Source organism: Cuculus canorus, chromosome 1, assembly GCF_017976375.1.
Source record: "Cuculus canorus isolate bCucCan1 chromosome 1, bCucCan1.pri, whole genome shotgun sequence".
In the NCBI taxonomy this organism is placed as follows: domain Eukaryota; kingdom Metazoa; phylum Chordata; class Aves; order Cuculiformes; family Cuculidae; genus Cuculus; species Cuculus canorus.
In genome coordinates this window covers 149,754,750-149,782,525 of record NC_071401.1, presented here as the reverse complement: position 1 = coordinate 149,782,525, position 27,776 = coordinate 149,754,750, and the positions used below count along the sequence as shown (strand labels likewise).

Genomic DNA, 27,776 nt, shown 5'->3' with positions numbered 1-27,776 from the left:
GAAAGGTGGCAGGCTCAGAGGTAAGGAATTGCTACAAGCCTTGTGAAAGTGGTCTAGGTAGAGGAAAGGCACCCAGTTAATGCCACCTTCCACTGCAGTGAGAGATCGCTTCTTATCACACAGCAGAGCCTATCCCAGAGAGTTGTGTTAGAGGTGCCCTGACCAAGCTTTAGTCGGCTTTTGTGCCAGGTCAAACACCAGTGATCTGCTCCTTAGCCAAAGGTCCTTGCCGATGGGTGGCCCCTGCATGAAACAGAGCGTGAGTCTGTACTCCCCACTTACTATCAATCAGGTTCAAACACCAGCCAGCACCGAGACCCAAGTCCACTGGAAATTAGTTTTAATGAGTTTCAGTGTTCACCAAACTGTCGATGTTCGCAGTTGCATCCTGTGCACATCATGTGCTGGGAGAAAGGATATAACTTTTCCTCATTACTTCCATGGGAGATGCCCTTGCTGCCTAATACTTACCTGTATTTGCCTTTTCTCTTGGATGGAGAAGGGATGGCACCCTCGCTATGTCACAACCTCCCTATCAGCACCCCCTTACCAATGGTGTGGGTGACCCCTCAGGGTCTTTTTACTGAGTTCTGTCACCTCATCCACCAAAGGACAATGTTTGCACACGCACAGGGCTGGGAGAGAAATGCTTTTCATTCAAAATTCTTCTGTATTGCTGCTGAGGAAGGGCTGACAACGCTGGCTTGGACATGGCATTTGGGTAGGACGCAGTTATGGTTTCTAGCCAGTGGATAGGTCTGAACAAAATCGCTGGATAGGACAGTCAGCAGTCACACCACTGCACCACCTCTGGCTGCTCTGAGGCCAGATTTCCAGCATGAAAAGTGCCTGTGGACCTGCCTGCTGCTCTGTGTGCTCCTGGTGGGAGGTAGGACTCTGGAGGGTAGAGTGAGTTGCCAGCCCACTCCCTGGGTGTGAGCGAAAGGAAGGCAGGAGACCGGAGAGCTGATTTCTACACAGCTGCTGCTATTATTTTCTGTGTAGACAGCAAAGATGTATTAGCAGCGCACAGCCATTTTCATGCATGGCCATTGTGATGATGAATTTGGACACCACAGCTGGTGCAAGGCTGTAAGGGAGAAGGAGGCTTTTCCACAGACATTCTCTCTGAAGCCTGTGCTGGACCCTCTCTGTCCTTTGCTCCCCCAGATATCCTTTTGGTGTTTGTCATTGCACAGTGGGCAACCCACTGTGGACCAGGGATGAGTTCACACCATCAGTGGCCTTCTTGCATCTGATGTGGGAATGGCTCAGCAGCCTTGAGCAAGAAAGCATCTCTGTGAGACCCACATAGGTCTCCTGCCACTCACCCACTGCCATTCCTTGTTACTCCCCTGACAGCCACCAATTGTTCTGAGTAACACAAAAAAAAAACCAACCCACAGGTGGAGCCATCAAGTTTAGTCACTCAGGGGCTGGAAGATAGCTAGAAGAGGTATCTCTGGGAGATAAGTTACGCAACTGAAGAGCAGGAAGCTGATTTCTGTAGCTAAGCCTACTACATGAGTTAATTTTCTAAAGGCTATGGACCAGAATTTTTTTGTATAAAACTGATCTAAGTGTAGACATCCTTGCTAATATGATGCTGCAGAGGGATAAATCTGCAGCTGTAGCACGGACAGGGTCAAGGAAGCTCTACTCTGTTCCTGTCTTTGCTCTGGACTCACTGTGAACTTCTCAGAGTCATTTGAGCTACATAGCTCGCATGGCCACTTGTAAACAAGGTCTGTGCTTCCCCTCCTGCCTAGAAACAATATCCCTAGCCTGAGCTTCTGTGACTGTATCAGGAAACTTCTTGTTCTGGAGGGAAGGGAAGTTGTGACCAAATATTTTGGTCCCAGCACAGGGTGCCCTGTTAGGTTCGCATGCCCACCAGTGCTCCTCTCCAGCCAGCCAAGCATGGGAAGTTTTCTCTGTCAGGCATGCAGTGGTTTGCCAAGAGGTTAGTGATGGAGGTATGGCGAGAGGAGCTTATTCTATTTTGCATCAGACTCAACATGCTGGGCTGAGGAGGAAGGAAGCCCCAAGTTCAGAGGAAGACATGTGGAACAAGGTGCAGTTGTCTTCTAAAGGCACCAGCTGGCCACTTGTTACTGCTCTTTGATTAGTCTTGCCTGCTCTCTCCAGGGGCATTGGACTTCAGAGCAAGAAAGTGCTGTCTCACTTGGGAAGACTGATAAGCCTGTCCTACAGCATCATGTCAGCAAGAGAGGATGTTGCTGCTGGCCCCACCTGAAGAGACATGGTCCTGAAGATCTAGAAGTCAATGACGGAGAAACTACTGTGATAAAGGACAATAGTTAGAAAAGGTGGAGGGGGGAAAAATTCTCTCAGAAGAAGATCTAGAAGGACTGGACGTTTAGACAAGGAGGAGTTCTGAAAGACCAGGAACCAGTTTTTCTTTAAAAAGAAGTCATTCCCTGGGTTGAAGCCTCCTTCCCGAGGGTTTACACAAGACCAAAACAGATGAATACTCCCATTAGACAGGGATGGGGGTCAGATATACTATCAACAGGCAGTAGGCAGGACAACCAAGCTGTGGTTGCTGTAACTCACCAAATAACAAAAAACAGGAAAGGAAACAACAGCAGACAAACATACATGTGAACAGTGCAACACAAGTTGTCATGAAATGTACTCAACTGATACATCGCCTCCTGAAAGGGAGCATGTGCCAAAAGTCTAAGTCCTCTGCTCAGCAGCCAGCTTTCAAGCTCAAAGCTCAAAACATGGCCCAGTTCCTGGAAACAACAATGCTAGGAGTGCAAGGATGTAATAGATGAGAAAGCCATGCTGCTCTAGTCCATCTTCCATATCTTCATCTCTGGCCAGCTCCTGCTCTTGACTTCCTCCTGGCTGACACTGGAAGTGCTGATTTCTGGGGAAATGGGCTCATAGGAACGGAGAGACAAACTTGCAGCAAGCAGACCCATCCGGACACAGGTATCTGTGTCGTGTTCAGCAAGGATGCCTGCAAGGATTCCTGCCATTAAGCTGTGGAGAGAAAAAAAGGCAGTTTTGAACACTGGGGGAACAGCTTTGATCTCAGAGGCAGGGCCGTTTGTTTGTAAGAACATTCATATGGACCCAAAAGCAACACTTACAGAAGTAGAATATGTGACACAGGAGGGATGAGGTTATAATTAAAAGTCTTTCCTTTCTTCATATGTATTCTTAAATTTGCATTAACAAATAGTGTTATTTTTTCACATTTTTTTTTGCTTCTCAAGTCAAGGTCCTTTCTCATTCCACTACATTTTCTGTTCTCCCCAGTTTTCCAGGTGAGGCAGGAACAAAGAAAGGAGTCTAAGAATAATTTCCCTTGCTCTCCAGTTATTCTGCCACTTCTCTGCTCCTTTTTTGGTCCCTCATTACATTCCCTCCTGTCCCCAAAGAGATGGATAGGAAGAGATGTAAAGTTTCTGTATGTGTGTATGAAAGGCAACAGACATATCTGGAAAAAGAAATCCAAAATTGAAATGAGATTGTAGATTCAGATTTTTGGAAACTTTCTCTGGGATTTTCCATTTGAGATTTCCCAGCAAAAATTATGTGAATGCTTGGAACAACAGTGGTCACTCACAAGACCTCAGAAGGCACTGAGGAGGCCATCAGGAGAAGGGGATGACTTTGCCATCTGCCTGGTTGCAGGGGAAGGTTCTGTTGAAGCATGGGTACGTGCCGGCTGGTGTTAGTGATCAACTGGGAACAGCTGGTGTTTGTTTATAGCTAAATACAGTAATGATGCTCATAAGGTAGGAAAGGACAAAGGAGAAGTGAAAGAGAAGGGAGAAGACAATGACATTTGAGAGGAAGAAATAGGGGCAGGAAAATATGATGGCAGGGAGGATTAATAAGTAAATCTATGAGGAAGGGAAAAAGATCACCTTTTTTTTTGTGGTCTGACTAATTACCTCAACAATTTTTATCCAGAATAAAGGCACAGAAGTTTATGATTTCCATAAATCATTCAATCTCTCAACAGCTCCACAAGTTCTGAGTAAATATTTGGGGGAGCATCCCCTAGCAATGCTGTGTGCAGGCACGCAGTGTTATGTTGTCACGGCAGCCAGGTGCAAAGAGCAAACAGCCACTACTCCATGCACGCATGCACAGCTCCTTGGGCAGCACCTCCAGAGTTGTAGGAGAGCCTCATGCAAGGTGAGAGGTGCCCTGGATCACTCTTTCTGGTGTGCAGCATCCTCCGACCAGTGCTTCAAAGGTGTGAGGGTTGACAGAGACTGAGCCATGGAAGCTTTATAGCACTGATTATACCCTTCTGCATAGTCCCTTGAAAGTGCCAGCAGCCTGGGTTTGGGTAACTTTACTGGTTTATATGCTGTGGGGGTGGCAAGTACGTCAGTGTAGCATCCTGGCATTTCCAGCCCGTTTTGGCAGTTTTAGTCTGTAGACTAAATCCATGTAGGATTTCTGTAGCTCAGTGGAGCAACCAGGGTTAGCAGGAAGGCCACATCCCTGGCTGAACAAAAGGACTGTAAAAATTCCCACATGGACCTAGGGACTCTGGGAAATAGGATTTCCAGACAATGTTATTATAACTGCAGCAATGGGAGCAGTAACAGATTTAAAGGAAAAACAGATTTAAAGTACTCCTCGTGTAACTCACTGGAGGTGTTTGGCAGTGGCACATTTTATCTCACCTTTGCTCTGCCCTTAAATTAAGCTTTTTTAAAGGGAAATGAAACCCTAAATAAGAAGTTTTCATTAGCTTCTATAAAGAATTGTCCTGTGGTAAAGGGTAGTTGTGTACCTGAGCAGATGGTGCAGAATGGAGGCTGTGTCCCTGGAGGGGCTGGCAGAGGTTGGGCACATCTGCCAGAAGTAGTGAGCAAAGCTGAGCTTTCCTTAGGACAGGCTGGCCCTGCGAGGTTCCTCCCAGCCCCCATTCCTCTGCTGTTACACTTAACTGCTCCAAACAACACTTTGGTCTTCTTTGGAGAAGACCAGGCCGAAGCTGCAGTCAGTCAACTCATCTCAAAAGTAATTTGGGACACAAGGAGAGTGTCCTGGTGTTATGTGGGTAACTCGCTTGGCAGGAAGCTATTGATTCATCCTAACTCAAATACTGAGGGTGCTGTAAGTTTCAAAACCAATGACTTTTCATTCTGCCCACTCATACAAGAAAAAAGAAGTGTTGCTACATTGAGTTATTTGTAGGTGAGAGCAGAAAAATAAAAGGAAATATCTGTCACATACAGCCTTTTGGTCTGGCCCAAGGCAATGAAAGAATAGAATCAATTACGGTTGCTTATGAAGGAAAAAAACCAACCTGCCTACTACATATAGTTGGACAAGTTAACAATGAGCATAATAAAATACCACTCTGACAGATTGAGAATTGATCAGTGGGGCTAGGAATCATACCTGTCATTTCCTACTCCTCTGTACAGCGTTGTGTGAACAGCGAGGCGAATTATACAGCAGACTCTTTCAAAGCATGAGCTATTGCCAGAGGCAAATGCAGAACCTGATGAAACACTTTTTCAGGGCGATTTTAGCTACTGAGTGGCAGTTCCACTTCCATTGGAGAAGCGTGGAAGTAAAGTAGTAAGACAGCTTTGATGTAGGGTAGCTTACTTTGTTTTTAACAGCTCAGCCTGGACTAATTCAGAACCACTAAATCGCCATGAAAAGCTTGGATCTTCAAGAGAAACAAAACTAATAACGGCAAGACTGACTTCCAAGATGCTTAGCGGGAACATTTTTAGCAAGCTTTGCAAAGAATCTCAGTAACCAGTCCTGTTCTTGTGTCCTCAGTGTCTGTTCCTCAAGCAGCAGAATGTCATTTGCCTTTGCAGTAGAATTTCAAAGAAATACGATTACGTCCCTTCCACATTTAGTTGGAGAAGACAAAGTAGTGAGCAATATACCTGTCACCGGCTCCCGAGACATTGACTATCTCCTCCCTGTTGATGTGGATGGCAGGGTAGTGGGTGGCACAGAGGCTGGCAGCGTCAGCCTGGAGAAGGAGGGGAGAGAGGGGAATTTAGTGGGAATTGCCTAAGTTGATAAGGCCTGGTGTGGCTGATGCCATTAAGACCTGCATATATGCAAAAATAAAAAGAAAGAGAGAAAAAAAAAAGGCAAAAAAAGGCAATAATCTTTTTTCACACTTTGAAAGAGATCAGTGATTTAAATGAAGCTTCCTGTAAATGGAGCTTGCTCTCATGAATATTCATAGTAAACACATTTAAAACTAGCTGACTATAAACGCTGCTGCTAGAAGCCATCAGTATATGGACAGACAACTTGATTTCCTTTCAGAGCTGTGTATTCCACCCCCCAAACACATACATTTGCCAGCAGCAATGCCATGTTTCCCAAGACTGTTGCCATGCCACCAGAAATAGCAACAGTGCTGTATGGTCTGGGAAACAAGAAACTGAGAGCTCAGAGATGGTTTTCCATGCCCTTACCTGTTTGTGAGCTCCTGGACAGAGGGAGATGCTCCCTCCCAGGCTCTTGCCACACAGGAGGACACCGTGAGCACCGAGGGTCACCATCACACAACACAGATGGGCCAGCAAAGGGCGGGCCAAGGCCACTGCAGTCTGAACAAGATCCTCCAACCTGGATGGCAGCTCTTCAGAGAACAGGGAGGGAAAACTGTGGTATAACTGTAGAGGTCTTTTTTGTGGGCTGGCAGTCTAATTATGAGCACCACCAGTGCTGTTGATGAATACTTCCAAAATGCGATTGATAGAATTTTTTTTCTTTAAATTATGGGAAACATGGAATTATCCAACAGTAGACTTCCAAATCCTACCTCTACCTCATGCTGAGAAAGCCACTTAAACATGTCTGTAGAGATCATAAAACCATCCTGAAGCATGAATTCCTTGTCTAAGTGCCATTGGATTTCCACATGCATGCAGTGGAGTATTTAATTTCTGCAAAGGGTGGTCCTGTTGGAATGGGTGCCCTCAGAGCATCATGCTTCAGAGGCATGTTTGCAAACCACAGATTTTTTTCCTGTTTAACTAATGAAGTGAGGCAAACGAGATCTCTGGTTTTGGACAAGGAGCTGTTCCAAGTCTACTGTGCTCTTTGATAGATAATCTGTCCAGCCTGGGATGTACAACCCACACAAAGACAACTGTAAGGTGAAAGACACCAAGAGTGCCTGTGAATTCCCACTGTGTTATAACCCAGTTTGCTTGAAATGGGGACTGGAGTGGAAAATGCTATTCTCCAGGATCTAGGTTATCTGAAAGTGTGACTGATTCTTTTGAGTATTCAATACCTGCTGGCAGAGGATTCCTGAGGGTCCGATTTATCGCTTTTAGCTCTTGCAGGTTGGGGGAAATGTATGTGAGCGCTTTCCAGCTGTCTGAGAGGAATGGCTTAGAGGCCTTGTTCTCATCTGTTGGCTCATAGCACACTTCAAAACAACATTGCAATTGGTTATTTAATTCATTAATTAGTGGTTCCTCTTTCATAGAATCATGGAATCATACAATCATTAATGTTGGAAAAGACCTCCAAGATCATTGAGTCCAACTATCAGCCCAAAACCACTGTGCCTACTAAACCATGTCCCGAAGTGCCATGCAGGATGCAGCATAGAATGTTGAGTGAGGTCTGCGCTACTAGGGTTATACGTGTAATCTATTAGAATCTGAAATACTAATTTCTCCATGCTGGGAACGAGGTCTCCCAAGGTTTCCTTTCCAGTGCTCAGCAATGATGCTGTTGCTTCTGGCTCTGGAGTGATAAAATCAGACCTCAGTTTTAGTACTTGTCTTAGCTGGTTTTGGAGCCTCTGCCAGGTTTTAAGAACATTGTCGTCTTCTTCAGGATTTGCTTTTAAAAAAGAAGGCATAACTCCAAAGGTTTAGGAAGCCTTGTTAAGTGTCCCCATATGAAGAGAGGGGCTATGTATATGGGAAGTGGGAGAGAAATTTCAAAAGCTGTTTTAACACTTATTCTGAGAAGCAAAGTATATTGCTGCTCAAACTGTCTGAAGCACACACATTTGTTCTGGCCTGGAGATTAAAGGCAAGGAGAGCAGCTTCGCCTGGCTTTCTGGCAGCCCCCAAGGGCTATAGCACCTACACCACAGGAAATGTGATTTAGCTGCAGTATGAGAAAAGCTCAGAGAGAGCAGAAACGTTTCATCCATTTGAAATAGAGTAGTAGTGCATAGAAAGCAGCACTGAGTAACACAGGTTGTCAGGCAGTAACTGGGGACCTCCAGCAAGCAACAGTGGAGAGTGTTCAGGGTGTGTGGAGGATCTTGGCACACATCCCATCAAGAGCTACGGGGCCAGGGCTAGGTTCTCCTTACCTGCTAGCTGATGCTCTCTAGCCAGTTGGCAGACATACTGAATGGTGGGAAGAGGCACATTTCCATCAATGCAAATTAGCGGAGCCTGGCACAGGTTCTGCTTGAACTGGGACACCTAGTGAAAAATCCAGGACAAAGAGCAGAGATAACTCGAGTCATTGCAGAGGGGCAAAACAATTCCTATTCAGATTCAGGATGTAGGATTTTAAGTTGCATTAGAGCCCTTTGATGCAGGCATGAACCTAAAACAGTGATTCCCTAAGGAAAATTGATTTTTCCGTTAGTCTCACCTCTTTCCCTTCTTCTCCTTTCCCCTGCTATTAAGAACAGGGTTCAACTGCTAGGGCAGCGCCAACAGAGAAAGTTAAGTTGGTGCTCCTCACTAAGCCACTTTGGTACCCGTGGGCCAGCCCAAGACCTACAGGGAATGGGAATGCTGTCATTTAAGGCCACTGCAGGGTTTCCTGTGCTATGCCTGGTTGGACGATGCTTTGCTTGCTGCACATGTCATTTGATACCCTCTGTACACAATGCCTCCTAAGACAGGTTGTTCATCAGAGCATTTTACTGCTGTGTCCTACTGCATGGTGTAGGAATGGCGGACCATGGAGCAGTAGAGTGGGGAGATACTGTTCCCTCCTTTGGCTCTCTAAGACTGCGCAACCACTGCCTTAATGCCAGGGCAGTATGATATACACTCGTGCAGCTTCTCTGCCGTGTTTCTGCTAATCTTGGTGGAAAGAAGGGCTGCCAGAATGCACTTTTCAGCAGAAGAATGGTTCAGAGTTTCCACTGGCCAAAACAGTTTAATAAAGCTTAAGAGAATTAATCTGTCAAGTAATGGTTTTCTGCGCTAAGACTTGGGAGAGGCAGGGTGGGGATGGAAGTGAGAGCAATGACCATATTTTTCCCTAGGAAGTCTCCACCTCACGGGGATCCTACTGGTAAGTAAATTGCACTTAGCTACCATGTCGCTGTCAGTCATGAAGCACAGGCTTTTGTTCTGTCAACAAAAGAACAAGTAGGAAAAGAGGGTGCAGTGATGAGGCTCTCACTGAATCAGTCCTTAATCACTGCTTCCATTAGCCCTGCCAGTTTGAAGATTTGAATGTGCTGAGCAGTGATGCCTATTGATACAACTCTGCATGTAGAAACAATAGAGAAGATAGGGAGAAGATGGAACAGGAAAACTTGCTTTAACCAGTGTTTTGTCCATTTTTCCCTAGAGGGGAAAATACCATTTCTGCAGGTGGACTGAATTTTTTGCTTGCTTTAAGGTGTCAAAAATTATAGGTTAGCTGGGACTGGCTAATGAAGAGGATTCTGGTCTATGTGACATGGGAAGATAGCAGTGGTGGTACTGTATGGAGCTCTATCTAGGCTGGCAGCAACACAAGGCTCTCGTAGCTTGCCATGCCGCTCAGTGGCCAAGGTGAGGGGGTTAACTTTAGGATTTCCCATGTTTCCTCTGCACACCCACTCTCTCCTAGTCCATCTTAACCAGCTCTCTTTTGTCACACATCCAGGCTCATTCTCATAAAGAAAAAGCTTACAGATGAGATGGTACGCATACATATTGCTCTGTTATCTGCTGGTGGATGTCCATATCTCCCAAGCCGACGCTGAGCTCTCCAGTAGTAGTGATCACCGCACAGTAAGTGGCTGTGCTCTTCCCCTCCAGCTGAAGGACAGCACTCATGTCCTAAAACAGGGAGGAGGGTTATACATGGAGCGTGTTTCTCTTCCTTGTGACACTCGGCTTATTCTTTCTCTGTGCCCACCCGACCAGCAGCTCAGCTTGCTGTACTCACTTCAATCTCCCTTCTCCCTTGAGATAAGCAACATTTGAGAGGTATCTTGGTCTAGACAGTGCTGGCAGATGGCTACTGTTTAATATTTTCAAAGCAACAAATGCCACAGGTTAAATAAATCATTTAGTAAATGAGAGCGATAGATCTCTGCCATATATTTCCATAGGTTGTGTCTCTGTTGTAAATGGAAGAGTGGTCTGCAGTCCTGCCTGCTCCAGCCATCCACTCCCACAGCTTCTGCGACACTTTGATGACCTGCCAATATGCTGGCACAGCTTGGTGGCACGCTCTATCTAGCGGTTATTTTAGCCACCTCACTGGCGGCACAGCCCAATTTTGAGGGCAGCCTTGGAACCATTTTTACCGTGTTGTCACAGACACAGCTACGAGGTTATCCTTCCTCCGTGGGTCTTGTGAACAGCCTTTTTGAAGAACTCAGGACATTTCCGGGAACATACATGTAGATGGACAAATGCATCTGCCTCAGCAGTTCACAGAGAAGTTGGAGGTTTTAAGGAAGGGGTCTTCTCAAACAGTGATAGTAATGCATTTTGTTACAGGCAAGTATTGCTTGGTGACTGGCCAGCAAGCCTATATTACCTTGGGAGACTGGAGACTGCTCATTTTGATGGCACAAACTGTGCTAGGTAGGGGATTATATACCTGCCACTATGAAGCCTTTATAAACAAAAAAATAGTTCATGTTCTTATTGCTTCTTTTACAGAGCTGCTCTATTTGGATACCAGGTCCCTGAGGCCACTAATGGCTCTGACCAGCTCACCTGGGGGCTCCTCCCACTTCCCAGGCTTGTCTTCAGCCTTGCCTCTTCACCATGGAGCTGCTTGGTGCCCTTGGTTAGGGTTGCTTTCTTGGCTTTTTTTTGCTTCCAGATGGGGTGATTACGCTCTGCCTTGCTGCCCCTGGTGAGCTCTTGCTGCTTCTGGCTTCCTTACCTTGGTGAACAAGCTGCTGCTTAAGCCAGGTATTCTTCTTGTGGGCAGTTAGAGCTGTATGCAGCTATGTGGATGACCCTCCTCCTCTGAAATTGGGAGGTGTCCAGCCTGGGCTTTCTGTTCCAGGTTTTCTCTGCCTTATGCTTTACCCACACCATGCTGATTTTGGCATCGCTTTATCTATCCTCAGAGTTAGAGTTTACGTATTTTTGACAGTGATAAGTCCCTATTAGAATTTTTCATGGTTCCTCCTGATTTACCTCTCTTTCTTTTTCAAGCACCACTCCCTGGAGCTGAATTAAGACTGCACAGTTCAGATGCCAAACAGTACATGCATCTAGCCTGCGCTTTAGGGAGTGGCTCCTTGCCTTCTAATTGTCTGTAACTAAAGGAGCATTGAATTATTTCTACACTTATCCTGATGGAAGGTGGCTCTCATGTCTGCCAGGGTTGAGAAGATTTTTTCTCTTTATGTAACATCATCAGTTCCATGCTTCTGAGGTGCCACTACTGTGCAACGTACCATGTGGTGACAGTAATGCAGGATGGACTCTGAATGTTCATCCTTCCCCATCGCTGATAAAAGGAGAGGAGTCTGTCCAAGACGGCTTAAGCAGTCTAAACATCAAATGGAAACACAAAGATGTTAATCTATTAAGGTACTGTGAACATAGTGACAGGCTGTGCAGGATGAGCGAATGTAGGAAAGCCCTCTCCTGGAAAACTTAATGCCCACCACTTGTCTGGAAGGAATAGAAGGACATTCAAGATAAAACTCAGCCACAGATGCTGCAAATGACTGGCTGGGGCTGAGTGGAGCGATCTACATCTACTTGCTACACCAGCACTCTGAATTGTCTGGATTTTTTTGAGCATCTGAGAGTGAATGAAAGGAGAAGAAGGGTAAGAGACTTCTGCACTGCCCTGACATCATTTCTTTTTCCATCACAGGCAGGTGGGCTTTCCTGCTTTTCTTCCATGCACGGCCTTTCCTGCAACTGGCCTTCCTACACCGCTGTTTCTACCACGCTATCTTACTAGAACCACTGAATCTGAATGGACTCATGGAAAACACTTCTTTGTCTCCCTTCATATTATTACAAACTATACCTTAGTGAGTGAGGAATGGGTGGCATTTTTTTCCCTTAAGCTTCTCCATTTGTGATCCAAAATGATAGTAGCTTTGTGTTAGGAAGATTTGGGAAGGTCAAAAAGCCAGCATAATCCTGAAATCATTTTGTAACTGCCCCTATTAATTTCAATACCCAAACCTTGGTCTGCTGTGGTAAAGCACCATGTACGATGTGATCCTTCCTCATTGCCAAGAACTGTAGCCCTTTGTCTTCTATAGTAATTCCTGTGCCACCCCAGATCTTCTCATCCATGGTACACGGATGATCATCTTTGAATAAGCTTATTCCTTTCAAATTCTTGCTCAAAACACACTTCTATTGCAACTACATCCTGACATTAATTCAACACTGAGGATCAGACGTTCATTGGTCATTGGAGATCACTGATGCTTCATTAACCTTGATTTGGGAACACTGCGCTATATGCAAGTTAACTTCATATCTGTGGACCTTTCTTTTCCTGATCCCAATGCAATCCCCCCTTATTTCTTGGATTGGCCTCTGTCTGTTCCAGGCAGTCTGCCCACTGGCATATTGCCCAAGGTGTCTCAGATGGCAACAGGATTCAAGAGCTCCAGCTGTTGAAGGAATACCAAAGGATGTATCACAGCTGGCACGCACCCACCAACAAACCCAAGCAGTAGGCACCTGCCAAGTTTCTTCCAACACCGCCAAAGGTTCGTCTCACTCTTCCAGCGTTCGTTTGCCCACCACCCTGGAAGAATAAATTGTTAATTGGCAAAACTGGGAGGGCTGTTTGGCATAGATGCTAAATCTCTATTAATGTGTGAAGTTGATGCTGCTGAAACATAGGTCAGTGATTAGAGCAACCTGAAGGCACCTAGCTACAAGACTGAGGGCAATACAAACTTCTACAGCCATCTATGGACTTCAACCTTGATGACAGAGGTCTGCTTCCTAGGAGGGAAAATACACTTGCTGTCTCCACGCATTGATATTTTAGTCTCATTTGCTAAGACCTCCTAGAACAATGCTAAAAAGTGTTTCAGTCAATGTAAGCAGATCTCTGAATTTACCCACTCAAAACAATGAAAACTCCAGAGATGCTGACGCAGACCTGATGGGCTCTGCAGCTGCCTTCCAGGCCACTTAGCTCCCACTTAAGCAGTCTGGGGACTCTTTTATCGATTTATTTTCCTCTTTGATGGCAAAATGAGATTTGTTACCTTTGCCTGTACTGCCTTTTTACTTTACTCATGGAAGTATCTGTTTCAGTGGTTGAATACTTTTTCACTCACCCTTCTCTTCACAAACATCTCCCTCATCAAAAATAACTTTCTTCTCCACCTACATAGTTACCAACTTCTCTTTTATCTTGCATCTGCCTTCCACTCTGTCTCTCTGCCAGTCCTTCACAAATAGCCAAGCTGTCAGAACGTGGGCAATCCTGTACCAATTTCCTCCTCCTTCTAATACTTCTGCCAGAAGAATTACACTAGTAAGTCAGTTTGGGCTTCATCTGACTATCAAATAGTTTTAAAGCTCTTGTTTCGTAAAATCCTGAAACATACTTTCCATTTCTGAAGACAGCTTGTCTTTGGTGGTCATAATGATCTTCACAGTTCTGGATAGTCTGGAGCTTTCAAGAGTAGGTTGAGCGTTTGGGCATCAAGTACTGAAGCACATACAGCAGCTCCTAGCTCAGACTCTCTGCCCCATGTTAGCCCAGGTACACCAGAATACTTCTGCACACATTTTTCTTGCTTGCGAACACCACTATCTAACCTAAACAATTATGTATATTGCCACTTCATAACAAGAAATATTCTGCCTTCAACCCATCACTGTTCTTGGGCATTTTCAAAACTCATACTGAAGCTCCCTAAAGGCCCTTCTTCCCCCAAGCAAAGCTGCACATCTGCCCTTTGCACACAATGCTTTCTTCTGCATCCAGCCCTATGACTGTAAAAGGCTGCTCTTCCATCTAAATATGCTCTTTTATTACCCTCTTCTGACTTTCAGGCTGTTTTTGTCTGCCCTGACTTTCCTGAGTCCTGTAGTCTGTAAGACTTGGTGCTAATTCTCGATGCCTTTGCTTTTCTGTCTGGCAGTTCTCCAAGCCCTGAACTGCTCAGACCACCTGCACAGAACTGCCTGCATATAAGCAACCTATGGTCTGTGTCCCTCTTCCCACTATTTGTCATTCCTCGTTAATTCAAATGCCCCTCCATTAAGTTTGCTCATGCCCACTGGGATCCGCCACTGGTACTGCCAGGAATGAGGATATTTCCAGCTGCATCTGTCTCCTGTTGAGTGTTGCAGAATTTGAAAGCACTGAGCTTGGGTATTTTAACTCTGGTGCTCACTATCTAGACAGAAGCAGCCAAGGGAGAGAAAAACTCACTTTCCTCCAAAGTAAAAAGCAAGGATGCTTGCTTAGGCAAGTCAAACATGGCTTTGAGCACTGGTCCCTATTTCCACACTAAAAAAGGGTACTAACTGCCATCAGTAGTGAACACAAACTCTATTTCATGCAGTTCCGCTATCTGTTTTTCAAAACTGATGTTAGCAGGAATGATGAAAATACTCTTGAGCTCCTTTTGTTGTCTGGCATGCTGTTTTCTCTTTTAGTCCTCCTCATATCCCAAAGGCAGAGTTTAGGGTTTTCTACGCCAAGCCTCGCCCTAACAGCAGACGTACCAGCCTCCCACTCAGGGATCCAGCTATGGGTGACTTCTGCTCTTGTACAGACTCGCAGAGCCTGAAAGAAATGAAGATGCTAAATCTCTCTTTGAAGTAGCAGGTGAGTGCCATGAGAGGGAAAGTAGCAGCCTGCTTTTGAGAAAAAATGTCTGCTTCTCATTGCACCTTGCCGGCTCAGCTGGTAACTCTGAGTGGTACTTGGGTACATTGTGTTCAGAGGGGGTTGGCTGAGATGAAAGAACTTAGATGAAAATGGACTTGCTGAGGTGATTCAAAATAAGACCAAGCTGATGCTTTCTGGCAACATTTCAGAGAACTGAAATTTTCTGAGACCTTCTCCTATGTCCTAAGAGGTTTGGACTCATATTGTAAAAATTAGATTATGCTTAACTTCTGGGTATCCTGAGGGAGTTATAAACATAGTGTTGCTCCCAGCACCGTTCTCTTAGCAAGACTGTGCATTCTTCTTTTCCAGTCAGATAGTTACTTATAAAGCATTTTTCTTCTAGATCGCCTTGAAAGCCATGTGGATATTACAAGCAGGACAGAACACAGCTGCTTTCTTGCTAACTAGGACAGCATGAAGTATCAGTAGTACCCAGTGCTCTGCAACAAATCCAATGTGCTTAAGGGTGGAATCTGGGTGCTGATCCCTTTGAAAAAATACATTTTTGAAAGCCAAAACAAAGCAATGCTGTTGGAGATGCTGTTTCCTCTATGCCTAACCACAGCAGTTGTCAGCAGAATGCTTCGGCTGTCAGTTCCCGAATCCTCCTGCAGTTTAGCATTTGATTAGCTTCCATGATGGACCATCAGCTCTATGGCTCGCTGCTATACAGAAGGGCAGCTAATGTCTCGCTCTCTCAAGCCATGTTAAAAATCTCCTTTTCCCCTGTCAACTGTTCCCAGTGGGGTCTTTAGCTGCCTTTGGCCCCTTGCTGAGTCATAAGTGGTCCAGGGATCTGCACTCACATCTGACACACCAAAGGATGGCTGTCTGCCCTTGAACACAGCTTAGGTCCTTGTCCTGATAGCTCAGCATGGGGTATGTCTGTTATCAGTTAGACCACAGCTAAAGCAGTTGAACTTGGTTTTGCAAGCCTTCATAGCTGATGCCACAGCGTGTGTCACCCTTGACCATCATAATGCTGTTTGGCCTCTGCCTCTCCATATGATTGAAGAGCCAACTTGCTTAACAACAGCTTCCCCACCCTGTCTTTCCCTATCTGACTAAGAGGTCTTCACAGATTGCCCCATCTGAAGGCGGGAGTTTCCTGCCTCAGCAATCACCTTAGAGTAATTTGAGATATCAAACCACTTTTGAGCAAGCTTCACCACCTCAATTTGTAGTCCTTCATGTGGCTCAAAGAAAATAATTCAGGCCATGCAAAAGGCTGCATGAGGAAGTCCCAAGGCAGTTCCTCTTTAGCTTCTTAGTTGCTTTGTGGTTCAACCAAATTGAGTGTGAAAGGATCTGGTGACATTTGAAATGATCTGGATTTTTTTTAAAGCAATCTTTTTCTATTTTTTTGTAAGACTCAAAATCTTTATGACTGAGTAAAATTGCTCTCTTGTTTAGCTCTAACTGTGTCAGTACTACTTTTCTTAAAATTTTCTTATCACTATGAGTACTCTGCACAAAGGCTCTTGTTCCTATTTATGCTGCTTTCTGTAGCTAAGACAGTCCCAGGCAGCCAGAACTGCATCCTACCTGGGGATTTCCTCCCTGCAGGGTCTGTCCTTGAATTAGAGTTTGCCGTAGCACAGTGAGGGTCTTTACTCACTGCTTTGAGCTCTTTGCAGATATCCTTTGAGAGTGCCCTGGGCAGCTTTTCTACTAGTAGAGCTCTTTGGGTTTTATGCCATCAGAGAACAGCCCCAAGGCACCTTAACACAGATTGCAGAGTCCGGAGTGGAGACTGTAAGGAAGATACATTGCTCTGTCCCTGTCTTGACTGGCAGGGTTAATGACTTTCAGCACAGGAACAGAGTAGGTCAGTACATATCATTCCATTGTCCACTTGGACAACGCACCAAATATGGAGGACTACATGTCCCAAGTTTGTGCATGTGTATGCATACAGACATGTGGATATTGTGCAGACACAACCTCTCCCACCCCTCCACCACCTCCTTTGTCTTGGCACTCCTGTTAAAGTAGCTGGAAATTACAGTGGTGTGAAGAAAGCTGCTATGGATACAGTACCACGATGACAGGGTTCCGCGCCTTGGCTATAAAGTCAACGTTGATACCTCCAATCACCACCTTTAAGAAGGAAGAAAGAGGTAAAAAGTGATTGGAAGGACTTGAGGGGAAAAGTTTCCAAGTTTTCTTTGCTTTTGCTAGTCATTCTTTCCACCCTCTTGAATGCTATTGAATTCAAGGAGGCCTGTGCTTATTTTGGATGGCTAGACTCAGATCTGCATAATCTCAGTTAGAAAGAAATCTCTTCTATATGCTGCTTTCTGAATTATGCCTGCTCATAGCCAGCCCCAGCGTGGCAGGTGGGATGTTACTGTGTACACACAGAGGTGCTGGCAGTTTCTCTGTGTGGTGACGAAGTAATATAAGAAATTGCATAAGTCTGGTCATGTCAGTGTCCTTGAAGCCATCTCTCTTGGGACAATTTTTGACATACCAAACCTCAGAAACATTCAAACACTGCTGTGTAAAAACAAAAGCAAAGAAAATGGGAAAAAAATAGTAAGCAGAGAAATGCAGTCATTTCTTGCAAGCTCCCAGGAGAAATTGCTGTACTGAGTGACACTTTACAAATCACTGTCTTATTGTCCTACAAAGCCAGAAAAAGCAGTACAGTTCCACAAACAGGAAGTTTCCAGATTCTTTGGGGACATACATCTGTTTTTTTCTCATTCCATCAAATGCTGTGTTATTGCCTCTGGAGTCACTGCCCTCTTTTATGTTGACAAATCCTATTGCAAATGGGTTTTAGAAAAAAAACTCAGCTCTCTAAAGACAACCTAAAATAGATTTCCTGTAAATGATGTGGCACACACAAAATCCAAGACAGTGAATAAAGCATTAGGGTTATAATGGATCTTGTTTGGGATAGTCTGTACCTCTTGTAATTTTGGCAATCATGAGCATGAGGCCAACAAAAAGAGGTATTTATAAGACATGTATGGCTCAGCAGCTCAAAATATCTCCCTCTACCCTCTTCCAGGTCTGCTCCTGTAGTCACGAGTTCCCTGGCACTGACAGCAACACAGTCGAAGTTGTACAAAGGGCACAGTAAAAGGTGGAAAGGTGAAAAGGTGATTAAAGTTTTAGTGGATTTGATGGCCTAAGACTTAATGGGATTAGGGCACTGTCAGTGTTTATTCCCTGTAAATGTGGATAGGGTGAAGAAGAGAGGATATTTACCTGACAAGAATAAAAAGTACTAAAGAGAGAATGCCTGGCAGTGTGAAGCAGAAAGATTGGCCTCTGGCTGAGTCACCTTTTACTTTTGGGAACAGATATAAATTTATCTTGTGCTGTCTGCAGAGACTGCATTATTAGGAGGGCAGCAGGGGACTCACTGGCTGAGCTGGATTTGTGTTCTCTCGATGAGGCAAGTTTCCTTTCCTTCTGGCTTTCTGTAGTTTGTTCAGGGCCACTGCAATGCAGCTGCCCACTCTGGCATTGTTCTGGATCAGAGCAAGGTCTGTTTGGAGTTTCTTTGAGGAAAAGAAAAAATACCAGCAAGATTGACCTGTTGGAAACCTATGAAGGAACTGGCTAGAGGGAGAAAGCAGAAAACACATGCTGTGAGACTTGATAGATTAGATCCCCCTAATTTCATAATCCTTTGGGGGCATACATATTGGGTCACAATACTGCGTGAACACCTTGAATTTTTATACTTTTTTACCTTCCTTCCCTTGTGTCCGTGGAGAGGAAACCTGTCATTTCCATTCGACAGATGGGAAACAGAAGAAAAGGCTTCACAGAGAAAAGAGGAGGTGTAGTACTTTAACTAGGGCTGAGAGTCTAAAAACCTCAGAGGATCTTGGCCAGCTTTTCCAGAAAGAGATGCCTACTGAGATTTTTGCCAAGTCTCTATAAGCAATTTTTTTAGCAGTTTCACTGGGAACAGAGTATTAGAGGTTTTGAAAGCCTTACTTTGGGACTGCACAAAGCTCTAATATCCAAAAATGCTTTTACCAATCTGCCCTGACTGTCCAGGTCTTCTAGAGGGCTGGCAGCAGAGCCTGGATGTGAACCCAACTCTCCAAGACTCTACGTTGGCATGCAAGCCAGTAGATCTACTTTTGTCTTGCCTGTGCAAGAGGATTCCTCTTTGTCAAGGAATGTTTTCCTTCCAGGTTTCTCTTACTGTGCACCTCATGAAGGTCTGGATAAGGTAGTGTGATGCACAGCACAGTGCTCTGGGAAGCCCAGATACCTTCCAGCGTGCCACCCCACCATGGACAACAGTGTTCTGAGACTCCATTACGGAGCAGGCAAACTTGGGGATCAGATGTGAGTGCTCTCTTCGGCCTCTGGGCCACCTGCTGTCTGTTCCAGCCTCCAATATTTAATGCAAAAGTGGATGAGGACATTACGGGTGTTCCTGAAAAAGCAGGGTGCAGTCATTAACCTCTCATCTGTTTGCAGATACTGAAGTGTTTGCCCCTTGCTAGACTGTTAATGAAGTGACAGTGCTTTCCATCAAGCATAATAAGAAGAGATATGAAGTACACCAGAGTGCTTCCCCCCCATTCGGTAAAAGGATACTGGAGTCCAGCGATTTCCCATCAGTTAATTCATTGAGCTTCTGTAACATAAAAGGAGTCAGTTCTTTGCCTGTTATCCCTTTGGACCTGTAAATGTAAAGAAAATGCCTGCAGATGAGATGAAACAGCATCAGAGCAGAAGCACTGCTGCCAGCAGATAATTTATCTCCATAACCACATACCATAAAAAGTCCTGTAAACAAGCTTCAGGTTAGATAAAACTACAGTTGCAAGCTTGTTGTAGGCTCACCCATGCCTAAGCTGTAGCTAAGTTGCTACAGCCCCTGCAGCAACATTCCTGGTGTTGTTTACTTCCCCAAGACCACTGGGTGAGTAAAGGACAGGGCTTAGGTTGCTTCTCACCTGGCTTCGCTGAGTGCTTGCTGGATGGCCTCTTCAATGACCTGGCCTGAGGCAGCTCGCTCCTGGGGACAGGGCACTGCTATCAGCACGCCACTGCTCAAGCCTAGCCCCAGAGCACTGGCTGGGAGAGGACAGGCAGATTGTTAGTGGTTCTCCTTGGATAAATCAAATGCTGAAGGAAGAGGACAGAGGAGAGTGGGCATGGGGTTAAGGAACTCACAAATCTAGATCTTCTGTTCTTAGCTGACCCAAGGACAGGGTCTTTTCCAGCTACCGATCAATTTCTTATACATCTGCCTATTTCTTTTGAGTCTGTCTTTAGAATAAAAGGGGAAAAGATTTTTTTTTTTAAGAAAGCTGATTCCACTTCTGAAGGCCCAGAAGCTGTTTTTGTAAACACATTAACATACATCTTCCTTCCACTTCACCAGTGTGAACAAAACCTGAATAAGCATGCTATGGTGGCTACAGCTAGCTGGAAAAGCTTGCTGTAATGACTCAACTTCCCTGCTGCTTTGTTTTCAAAGTACTGAAGCAGGAATTGAGGAGGTGGGACTGTTTGGTTTTGGGGGGACAAGCTCTTCTTCAAAGTTAAAATAAGTGCCTCGTTCAATGTGATTTTTTGTGATTTTTGAGCCTTTGGAAAGGCTCCTACATGGGCCTTTCCTTCTAAAACACACCAATGAGCTCAGCTGCCTCCTCTTCATTCCGGACATGATATGGTGCCTGGAAGCCACTCTGGCGTGAGAAGAAGGCTGGGAACTCCCTTGACTCTCCGAAGGCAGCCACGCAGACTCCCTGAGTCTCCTGCAGCAGTGGAATTGAGACAAACAGGTGAACAACAGAGGGAAAGGGGATCCAACAAAAGAATGGGACCTTTTCCTTCTCCTCAGCTAGAAACTGCCTTTCTTTAGCACTGGTTCTGGTTATTTTTATACATCTCATTCTACTCCTATTTTCATTCTACTCCGTGTCTACCAGACACGGTAACTGGTTAGACAGAATTTGGCCTACTGAGACACAGGACACATGCATGTCGTTTACTTGTGCTCAGAGCTGACCAAAAGCCATGCAGCTGTCTCTATTGCACTACTGAGGTCCAAGATACCAACCTGTGATCTGAAGGTACATCATGAGCTGATGGGAATATAAATGAGTTCTGTTTGCAGCTAAGAAGTATTGATGTTGGCTGTCACCTGAAATGCTGGCCCCGGTGTTTTCTAAAATACCAAACCTTAAAAAGTGGGTCTACTAAAAATCAGCTTGATTCCCACTTTAATTCTGATTTTATTTTAGTGTTTGGTGGATCTAGCTTGCCTGATCCATCAGTTATGGAGCTTTGTCCAAGAAAAGCAAGTCTAAGGCCAGAGAAAGAGGTCATGGCTAGTTCTGCCTTTGGCCTCAGTTGGAGTAGCCCCTTTTGGGCATGCATAGATTCATGTTAGGGAGCAGCCCAGTGCTTCTACAGCCTCAGGACTACATAAGAATAAATATGGCTTCATGTCCTTTCAACAGTAGTGTCTAAAAGTCTAAGGCTTAATACCTACACCAAGACCACTGTGCATTCTGTGCACATTGTACAACATTATGTTCTTTCAGGCTAAGCAGCCCACGCTACCTACCAGATATTCCAGCGTCCTGCCAATATCAAGGATAGACTTGACTCCTGCAGATACAACAGCAACTGGAGTTCGTCCTAGCTCTGTCAAGTCAGCACTCACATCCAGAGCTGTCAAGGGACAAGAAGCCGTTGTGTTGTACTCCAGGCTGATGTGATCTGCACTTTTAAAAAGCCACATCTGCATGGGATGCCACTGCCTGCTTTTGTAACCACTTAGATCCACAAACAAATATTACAGTTTAGATCACGCTTTTAGGTGTTGAGATTGAAAGAGATATTGACAGAAAGAAGTCACATGGCTTGGGGCGGAGGTGCAGCCTTGCACTCTATCTCTTGGTTCTTGGATCACATTGATAAACAGCATGCAAAAATCTGGTAGAAAAGAAAGAAGGTGTTATACAGCAAGAACAAAGTTCAAGGAGATGGGATGGAATTTAAGTAGATTTTGCTTTTGGTACTGACATCACTGGCAAAAAAAAAAAAAAAAAAAGGCCACAGGAGATTTGCTGACCTTAGGAAATGCCCTGGTCTGGAATTTACTTCACATCTGAAAGGGATGGCACCCAGCAAGGCAGTGCACTTGCACTGTACTAGGAACATATACGAATCCTAAGAGAGAGGTGTGTAAAGGCCACAAGCTACATGGCCAAGGCTGGGCTGTTTCCCAGAGAGGAGCACGCATCCCTAACACAGACCAAGGCCTAAGTCTTTTTTTCTGATGAGACTCCTTCTTCTCAGCTGAAAGAGTTGGTAACAACACTCTGTTCAGTAATCAGTATCAGGTTATCCAGACATTACAATATGGGAGAGGTACAGTCAGTTACCGTTGCACCAGCAAATAATGTCCACATAACCCTGTGTACAAAGGATAAAGAAAAACTCCTACACTCTTGTTGCCTTTTTAACAACTGGCCAGTGCTCAAGAGGAATATTTTGAAGCTTCTGGAAAGGAGACACAAGGAAGAAAACAATCATAGTAAGATCCAGAAGGATGATAACTTTATTCTTCTGAGTAACTTCTCAGCTACTGCAGGACAGACTGGGAACATGGAAAAAAAAAAAAAAAAAGATGAAATTAAATATAACAGCAGCAACACAGAGAAAAGTAGAATATTGATTTTCTTACTGTTTTCTCCTCCCCGATGGACGCCTCCTATGCCACCCGTCACAAACACAGGAATTCCTGCTTTGTGTGCGGCAATCATTGTTCCAGACACGGTGGTGCCACCGGACAAGCCCTGTCAGGGGACAACCACTCACAGTCAGCAGCCAGGGTGACACAGAGAATACTGCCTACGAGCAGGTATGGTTGTGGTCCAACACACGGTAACATCACAACAGCCTGCTCTCACCAACTGACAAGTGAAATTCTGAAACAAATATTCTATTTGAGGAATCATTGTCCCTCCTATGTAAGTTGTTCTTGCCCCAGCAATAGGTGAGGCCATCATTCTCCAGGGCTTTCCAACCAGAAGGCTTCACAGGCAGCTAGTGTCACCTTAAGTGCTGTGTGCATTACTTGGGATGGTCTGCATGTCACATAGTTTACATGTAATATGATGATGCCTTATCATGCCAATAAGAATATTCTTAGCCAAGTGCTCATGGCTTGCCAGTCAATCCAGAATAACATTTCTGGGGCCCTACTTCATGACTGCTGTTCCCTTACTCCGTTGTATTTTGACTCTAGATAGAAACATGTTTGAACTTACCAATAAAATTCCAGTTTACGTTGTATTTTCAAGAGGTTTAGAAGCCACCTAGCTTGAAGGTGGAGAGAATTACTGTTGAATAGAAAACACCACAACAGAAAGTCTGCATATCATACCTGGCTAAGGACGAAAGGAAGATCTCTCCGAGAAACTTTAACTACGTTTTTACTGCTTGCCAACGACTCAAGTTCCTCATCTGTGAGTCCCACATGGATTCGACCCCTTAAAATACCCACAGTGGCTGGCACTGCTCCATTTGCTGTTACAATTTCTTCCACCTTTCTGGCCATACTAGAGTAAGATAAACAAGACAACAGTCACAAAATTAGTGAGGCAAACAATCAGACAAGAACACTAGTGTGTTTGATGGCTGTCATTCCCAGATTCCAGTTTGATACAGTTCTTGTGATTTCAGCTAAGTTCTTCTTCAGTACCTTCCTAATGGCACAAGTCTTTGCACTTGAATTTGCAGAAGTGCAGAGCTCCCATATTCGGGACAGTAATGTCCAAGATCTGTTCTTAATTGTTGAGAAAAATCTCTTGGTTTACAGGCAAATCTGGTTGAACAATAGACTACGGGAAACAGGAATATTCTCAAAATAGAACTTTTCTGTATCCACTACCTCTTATTTCTCTGAGATCACAGACCTTCACAGAAACTGCAGGTAATTAAAACCCTGCTCAAATGGCTGCGATATATTTTTCAGAATGCAGGCAGCTAGATATGGAGAAACAATAGTGCCAAACAGCTGCAGCCTGAAGACAATCTAGATCTGCAGACTAGGTTTTTCTAAGCTTCGCAGGTTTTATAGTTGATCATCCATCCACTAGTCTTTTTAAGGGCACCTGCTTCTCCCTTTCCATGTTACCTATACATATGCTAGGGAATCTATAACTACTGAAACTAATTCCTCCTCAAAACTGAATTTTTAGAGCTTCATTTTAGGGCAAAATAATAGCCAGTTAAAGAGTAAGGTAGAAAATCAATACTGAAAACTTCCTGTGCTTTCTGGAAGCAAGAATGGAACGGAGAGTGCAGGGATTTTTGGCACCGTAATTCAATTAAACACAAATCTACTGAACATCAATAAATAAAGGGTAGAGTTGGCTGGGGGGGGGATGTTCTATGCAGGGCACAGAAGGCAGCGAGAAGGACCAGCAGCTCTCACAGTAGATGCTCCGAGTGGTGCTAAGAAACAGATTTCACTAATGTGTTTCAGTCCTTTTTGCATTATAAAAGATATACCAAAATAAACTGCAGAGTCTTTTTGATGTTTATACAAACTATGCAGTCTAAAAGGCTGGTGGCTCTCTCTCAGAGAAAGTAATAACATTATTTACTGCCACATTTTAAAGGAAACCAGAAATGTAAGGTGTTGGATAAGGAGATAAATAGATACCCCATATGTGTCCTTAAAAGCCCAAACACAATTGTTTTACAGCTCATACTCTGTATGCCTAGGCACTTGACATTTCAGGCTACAAAGATGACCAGAGGGCTGGAGCATTTCTGCTATGAGGAGAGGCTGAGAGAGTTGGGGTTTTTCAGCCTGGAGAAGAGAAGGTTCGATGGGGCCTTGAGCAGCCTGGTCTGGTGGGAGGTGTCCGTGACCATGGCAGGGGGGTTGGAACCGAATGACCTTTAAGTCCCTTCCAACTCAAACCATTCTATGATTCTACAATTTCCATTTGTTCTTACATGGAGTTTGGCTTGACTAATACCAATTAATCACTAATTAATACTAATACCAATTAATCAGTTATATGCCTCATTCTTACAACTTTGCTGAAAGAGGAACATCAAAATCCACCACCTCAGGTTCTGAGGATAGGCCATGCCATGTGTAATGATGGTGCTTTCCAAGGCTACGACTGGTCTCTCCTCCATCAGGGCTTCCTGTATGGAGGGATGAATCCTGAAATAAGCACCTGAGAACAAACACAGAAAAGTGAAATATTTGTAACTGCCATTATAAACGCAGCAAATTTACCCGCCCCTCTTCAACTGTTCCTTGGGTGAATTAAGAAATACCTTCATGAAGACTAAAACTGTATTTTGAATAAGTGAAATATTTGCAAAGTATCGCTATTGTTAATAGGTATAATAATCCTCATAATTGTCACTGAGCGCTCCTCTACAACCATTTTTGCAGCTGGGTTGTCATTAGCTCTAATCACATTGCCTTAAATTAACATTACTGTGAATGGACTGAGCGCTGCAACCACACTCAAAGAAGATGTTTTTGAAGAGTGGAAGCACCAAGGACACCATAGTAACTTAGAATTATAAGACTACCACATACCAAGGCTATTGTTGCTCTTTGCTTTGCTCCCAGAACACTGCAGGCAAGGTCCCTGCTGCATTCGGGTGAAGAAAATGCTTTTCACCCAGAAACTGTTTCATAATACAGTACTCACCATGCAGAAATCTTCTCACTTGAGTGGTCCCACATGCCACAGCAGACACACGTTTTCTTAGGCTATAGGTTATCTTCCGAATCATCTTGCTCATATGGATAGTCCTTGAGATAACAAGTCATGTAAAAAATGAAAGAAGTCATTTAGCGGTGCTAAATGATGTGTGATGTGTGAAGCTAACATATCATCTATTACCTTGATCTCAGAAGGTAAACAACCCTTGCACAGGAGGTTGCCTGGAGACTCCTGATGCTTAAAGCATGAGCCAGGGTTGTCAAAGCAAAATGTCAGGCTGCAGAAACGGAGTTGGAAGGGTCCACCTGGCCCATTGTCAGTGCTGGGCTGAAATTGTGGTGGAGCAGAAGAAAGTATGAAGTGTAATGAACTAGAGTGCGTTTAGAAGCAGACAGCCTTTTAATTTCCAAAGCTACTTGTTCATGACAAATTGCAGGATCAGCCACTGCCATCTCAAACATGAAAGATCACAAGGAGAAATCTACAAGGTGGGAGCAGGTAGAGGAATGCCAAAAAGAGATGAACTTGGGGTTTGCTGGTGTTTGGGAAGAAACAAGCAGTTCGGTAAAATAAAGAAAGGAGCTGAGAACTGGTAAGCGAGACTGTAACTACCAGGAGGAAACAACAGCTTTCCCTAGAGCTGGGAATGCTTTACCCAAGCTCATGTTGTGTCATACTTCTTAGTGCAAAGCCTTGGAAGCCGAGTGGCAGTTCAGCCCTGGCAACAAATTCCAGAACTCCTCTGGTCTCTTAGCAACTCCTATTCACTTTAATGAAATTCATTTCCAAACAGAGAAAGAAGGGGAGAGAGTTGTAAAAGTTAAGAGACTGGTCTAGTCTGGGCCTCGGGGCAGTTTCACCCAGTGCCTGACTGCTTCACATATTTTTCCTGGGCATTTAGCCATATCCCTCCAGCCTTTGTACTCCTCACCCCTTCACCGGGACGAAAGGATTCCCATCTTCAGTCTTTCATACTTACTGTTAATTTATTGGAATACTGTGTTCATGTTACATTTAGCAGAACGTGTCTCTGATCTCAGCACAGTGTGTGACATGACAGGTCTACAGAATCATCTTACGCCCAGGAAGAGGTTCGGCTATACAGTAGAGCTTAAGCTGTACAACAGAGGAAAAGAGGGACTGGTTCTGCTAGACATCTCAAGCCATTCAGACAGACATTGCCATAAAAAAGCACTACACACCTGCCTGAAACTGTAAGACTTTTTTCTACTTTCCAAAAATCTTAATTAAGTTTATGGAATTATATAATGACACAAAAGTGGCAAAAAGCTCTTACTTCATGCTTACAACCTCTGCCCGCGCAGTGCAAAACTCAGCAGCCAGCAGCCTGAGCAGTTCATGCAAATGTTCTGGTATCAAATTGCTCTGTGTGTGTGTACACACCCCTTGCTCTCTGGGGCAAAGTCAGCTTTGAAATAAATTCATTAAGTCAACAAGGTTGTGCCAAGGATTGGTTGAGCTGCTTGAGTTGTGCTCTGAATTTTAACAACATCCCAAACTCTGAAGCACAACAGCCAAGACTGTTGTGGTGGATAGAAACTGTGCTGACCGGCGGATAAAAACCAGCTGGTCACCACCTGAAACCCAATCCTCATTAGCTGTTGTTCGCTGGAAACAGCCTGAGCTGGCTGAAAGATTTCTGAAGCTTGGCAAGTTTTGCAGCGAGACCTGTCCGACCTTTTGCCTTGTAATGAAACTTTGCAGATTCCTATTGCAAGTTGCAGGCAGCTCTAACACAGACTGGCTTTCCTCCCTCCTCCAAACCATCCCTGCTTTCCTCCCTTTGTGATTGACCCGGCATGCCTGACCTCATGGAGCAATGGCCTGGAGTGTCTCTTACCTCTTGGTGTCCGTCTCATGTAAGGAGGCTGGGTGGGTACTGGAGCAGTGCCTGGACAGCCCTGGGAGAAGGCAGGAGGAGGGGGGCCTGGCAGCAGCACCGGGGTGCACAGCCCAGTGCTGCTGGCTGACAGAGCCCATTTATTATTAACCACA

The 27,776-nt window shown here is 44.7% G+C and overlaps 1 protein-coding gene across 5 annotated transcripts; it reads right to left on the bottom strand.

Annotated features, from left to right (window-relative positions):
* Positions 1–392: 392 nt before the first annotated feature.
* LOC104058943 (uncharacterized) lies at positions 393–27,776 on the bottom strand. Of its 5 annotated transcripts, none has more exons than XM_054056411.1 (20): positions 27,622–27,750; positions 26,740–26,876; positions 25,746–25,849; positions 25,142–25,256; positions 23,444–23,618; positions 22,742–22,853; positions 21,617–21,723; positions 20,675–20,801; positions 19,995–20,115; positions 19,633–19,718; positions 18,435–18,559; positions 17,098–17,157; positions 12,849–12,942; positions 11,618–11,712; positions 9,903–10,031; positions 8,330–8,444; positions 7,286–7,423; positions 6,459–6,625; positions 5,913–6,001; positions 394–3,015 (listed from the first exon to the last, which is right to left on the bottom strand). In XM_054056411.1, exons 3-20 carry the CDS (start codon positions 25,837–25,839, stop codon positions 2,820–2,822), a joined length of 2,145 nt encoding a protein of 714 aa, XP_053912386.1. In that variant the 5' UTR covers positions 25,840–25,849; positions 26,740–26,876; positions 27,622–27,750; the 3' UTR covers positions 394–2,819. The 5 variants fall into 5 exon arrangements, with proteins under 5 accessions (XP_053912383.1, XP_053912384.1, XP_053912386.1 ...); XM_054056410.1 differs by lacking the exon at positions 27,622–27,750 and adding an exon at positions 27,058–27,103; XM_054056408.1 differs by lacking the exon at positions 26,740–26,876 and having other exon boundaries at positions 393–3,015; positions 27,622–27,776.

Coding starts and splice junctions, on each gene's coding strand:
- LOC104058943 (XM_054056408.1), bottom strand. CDS start 27,761: ATGGGCTCTGTCAGCCAGCAGCACTGGGCTGTGCACCCCGGTGCTGCT. Junction 23,619..25,141: donor GCCTATCCTCAGAACCTGAG/GTGGTGGATTTT, acceptor ATCTTACTCTAG/TATGGCCAGAAAGGTGGAAG. Junction 11,713..12,848: donor CTGCTTGGGTTTGTTGGTGG/GTGCGTGCCAGC, acceptor TTTGATGTTTAG/ACTGCTTAAGCCGTCTTGGA.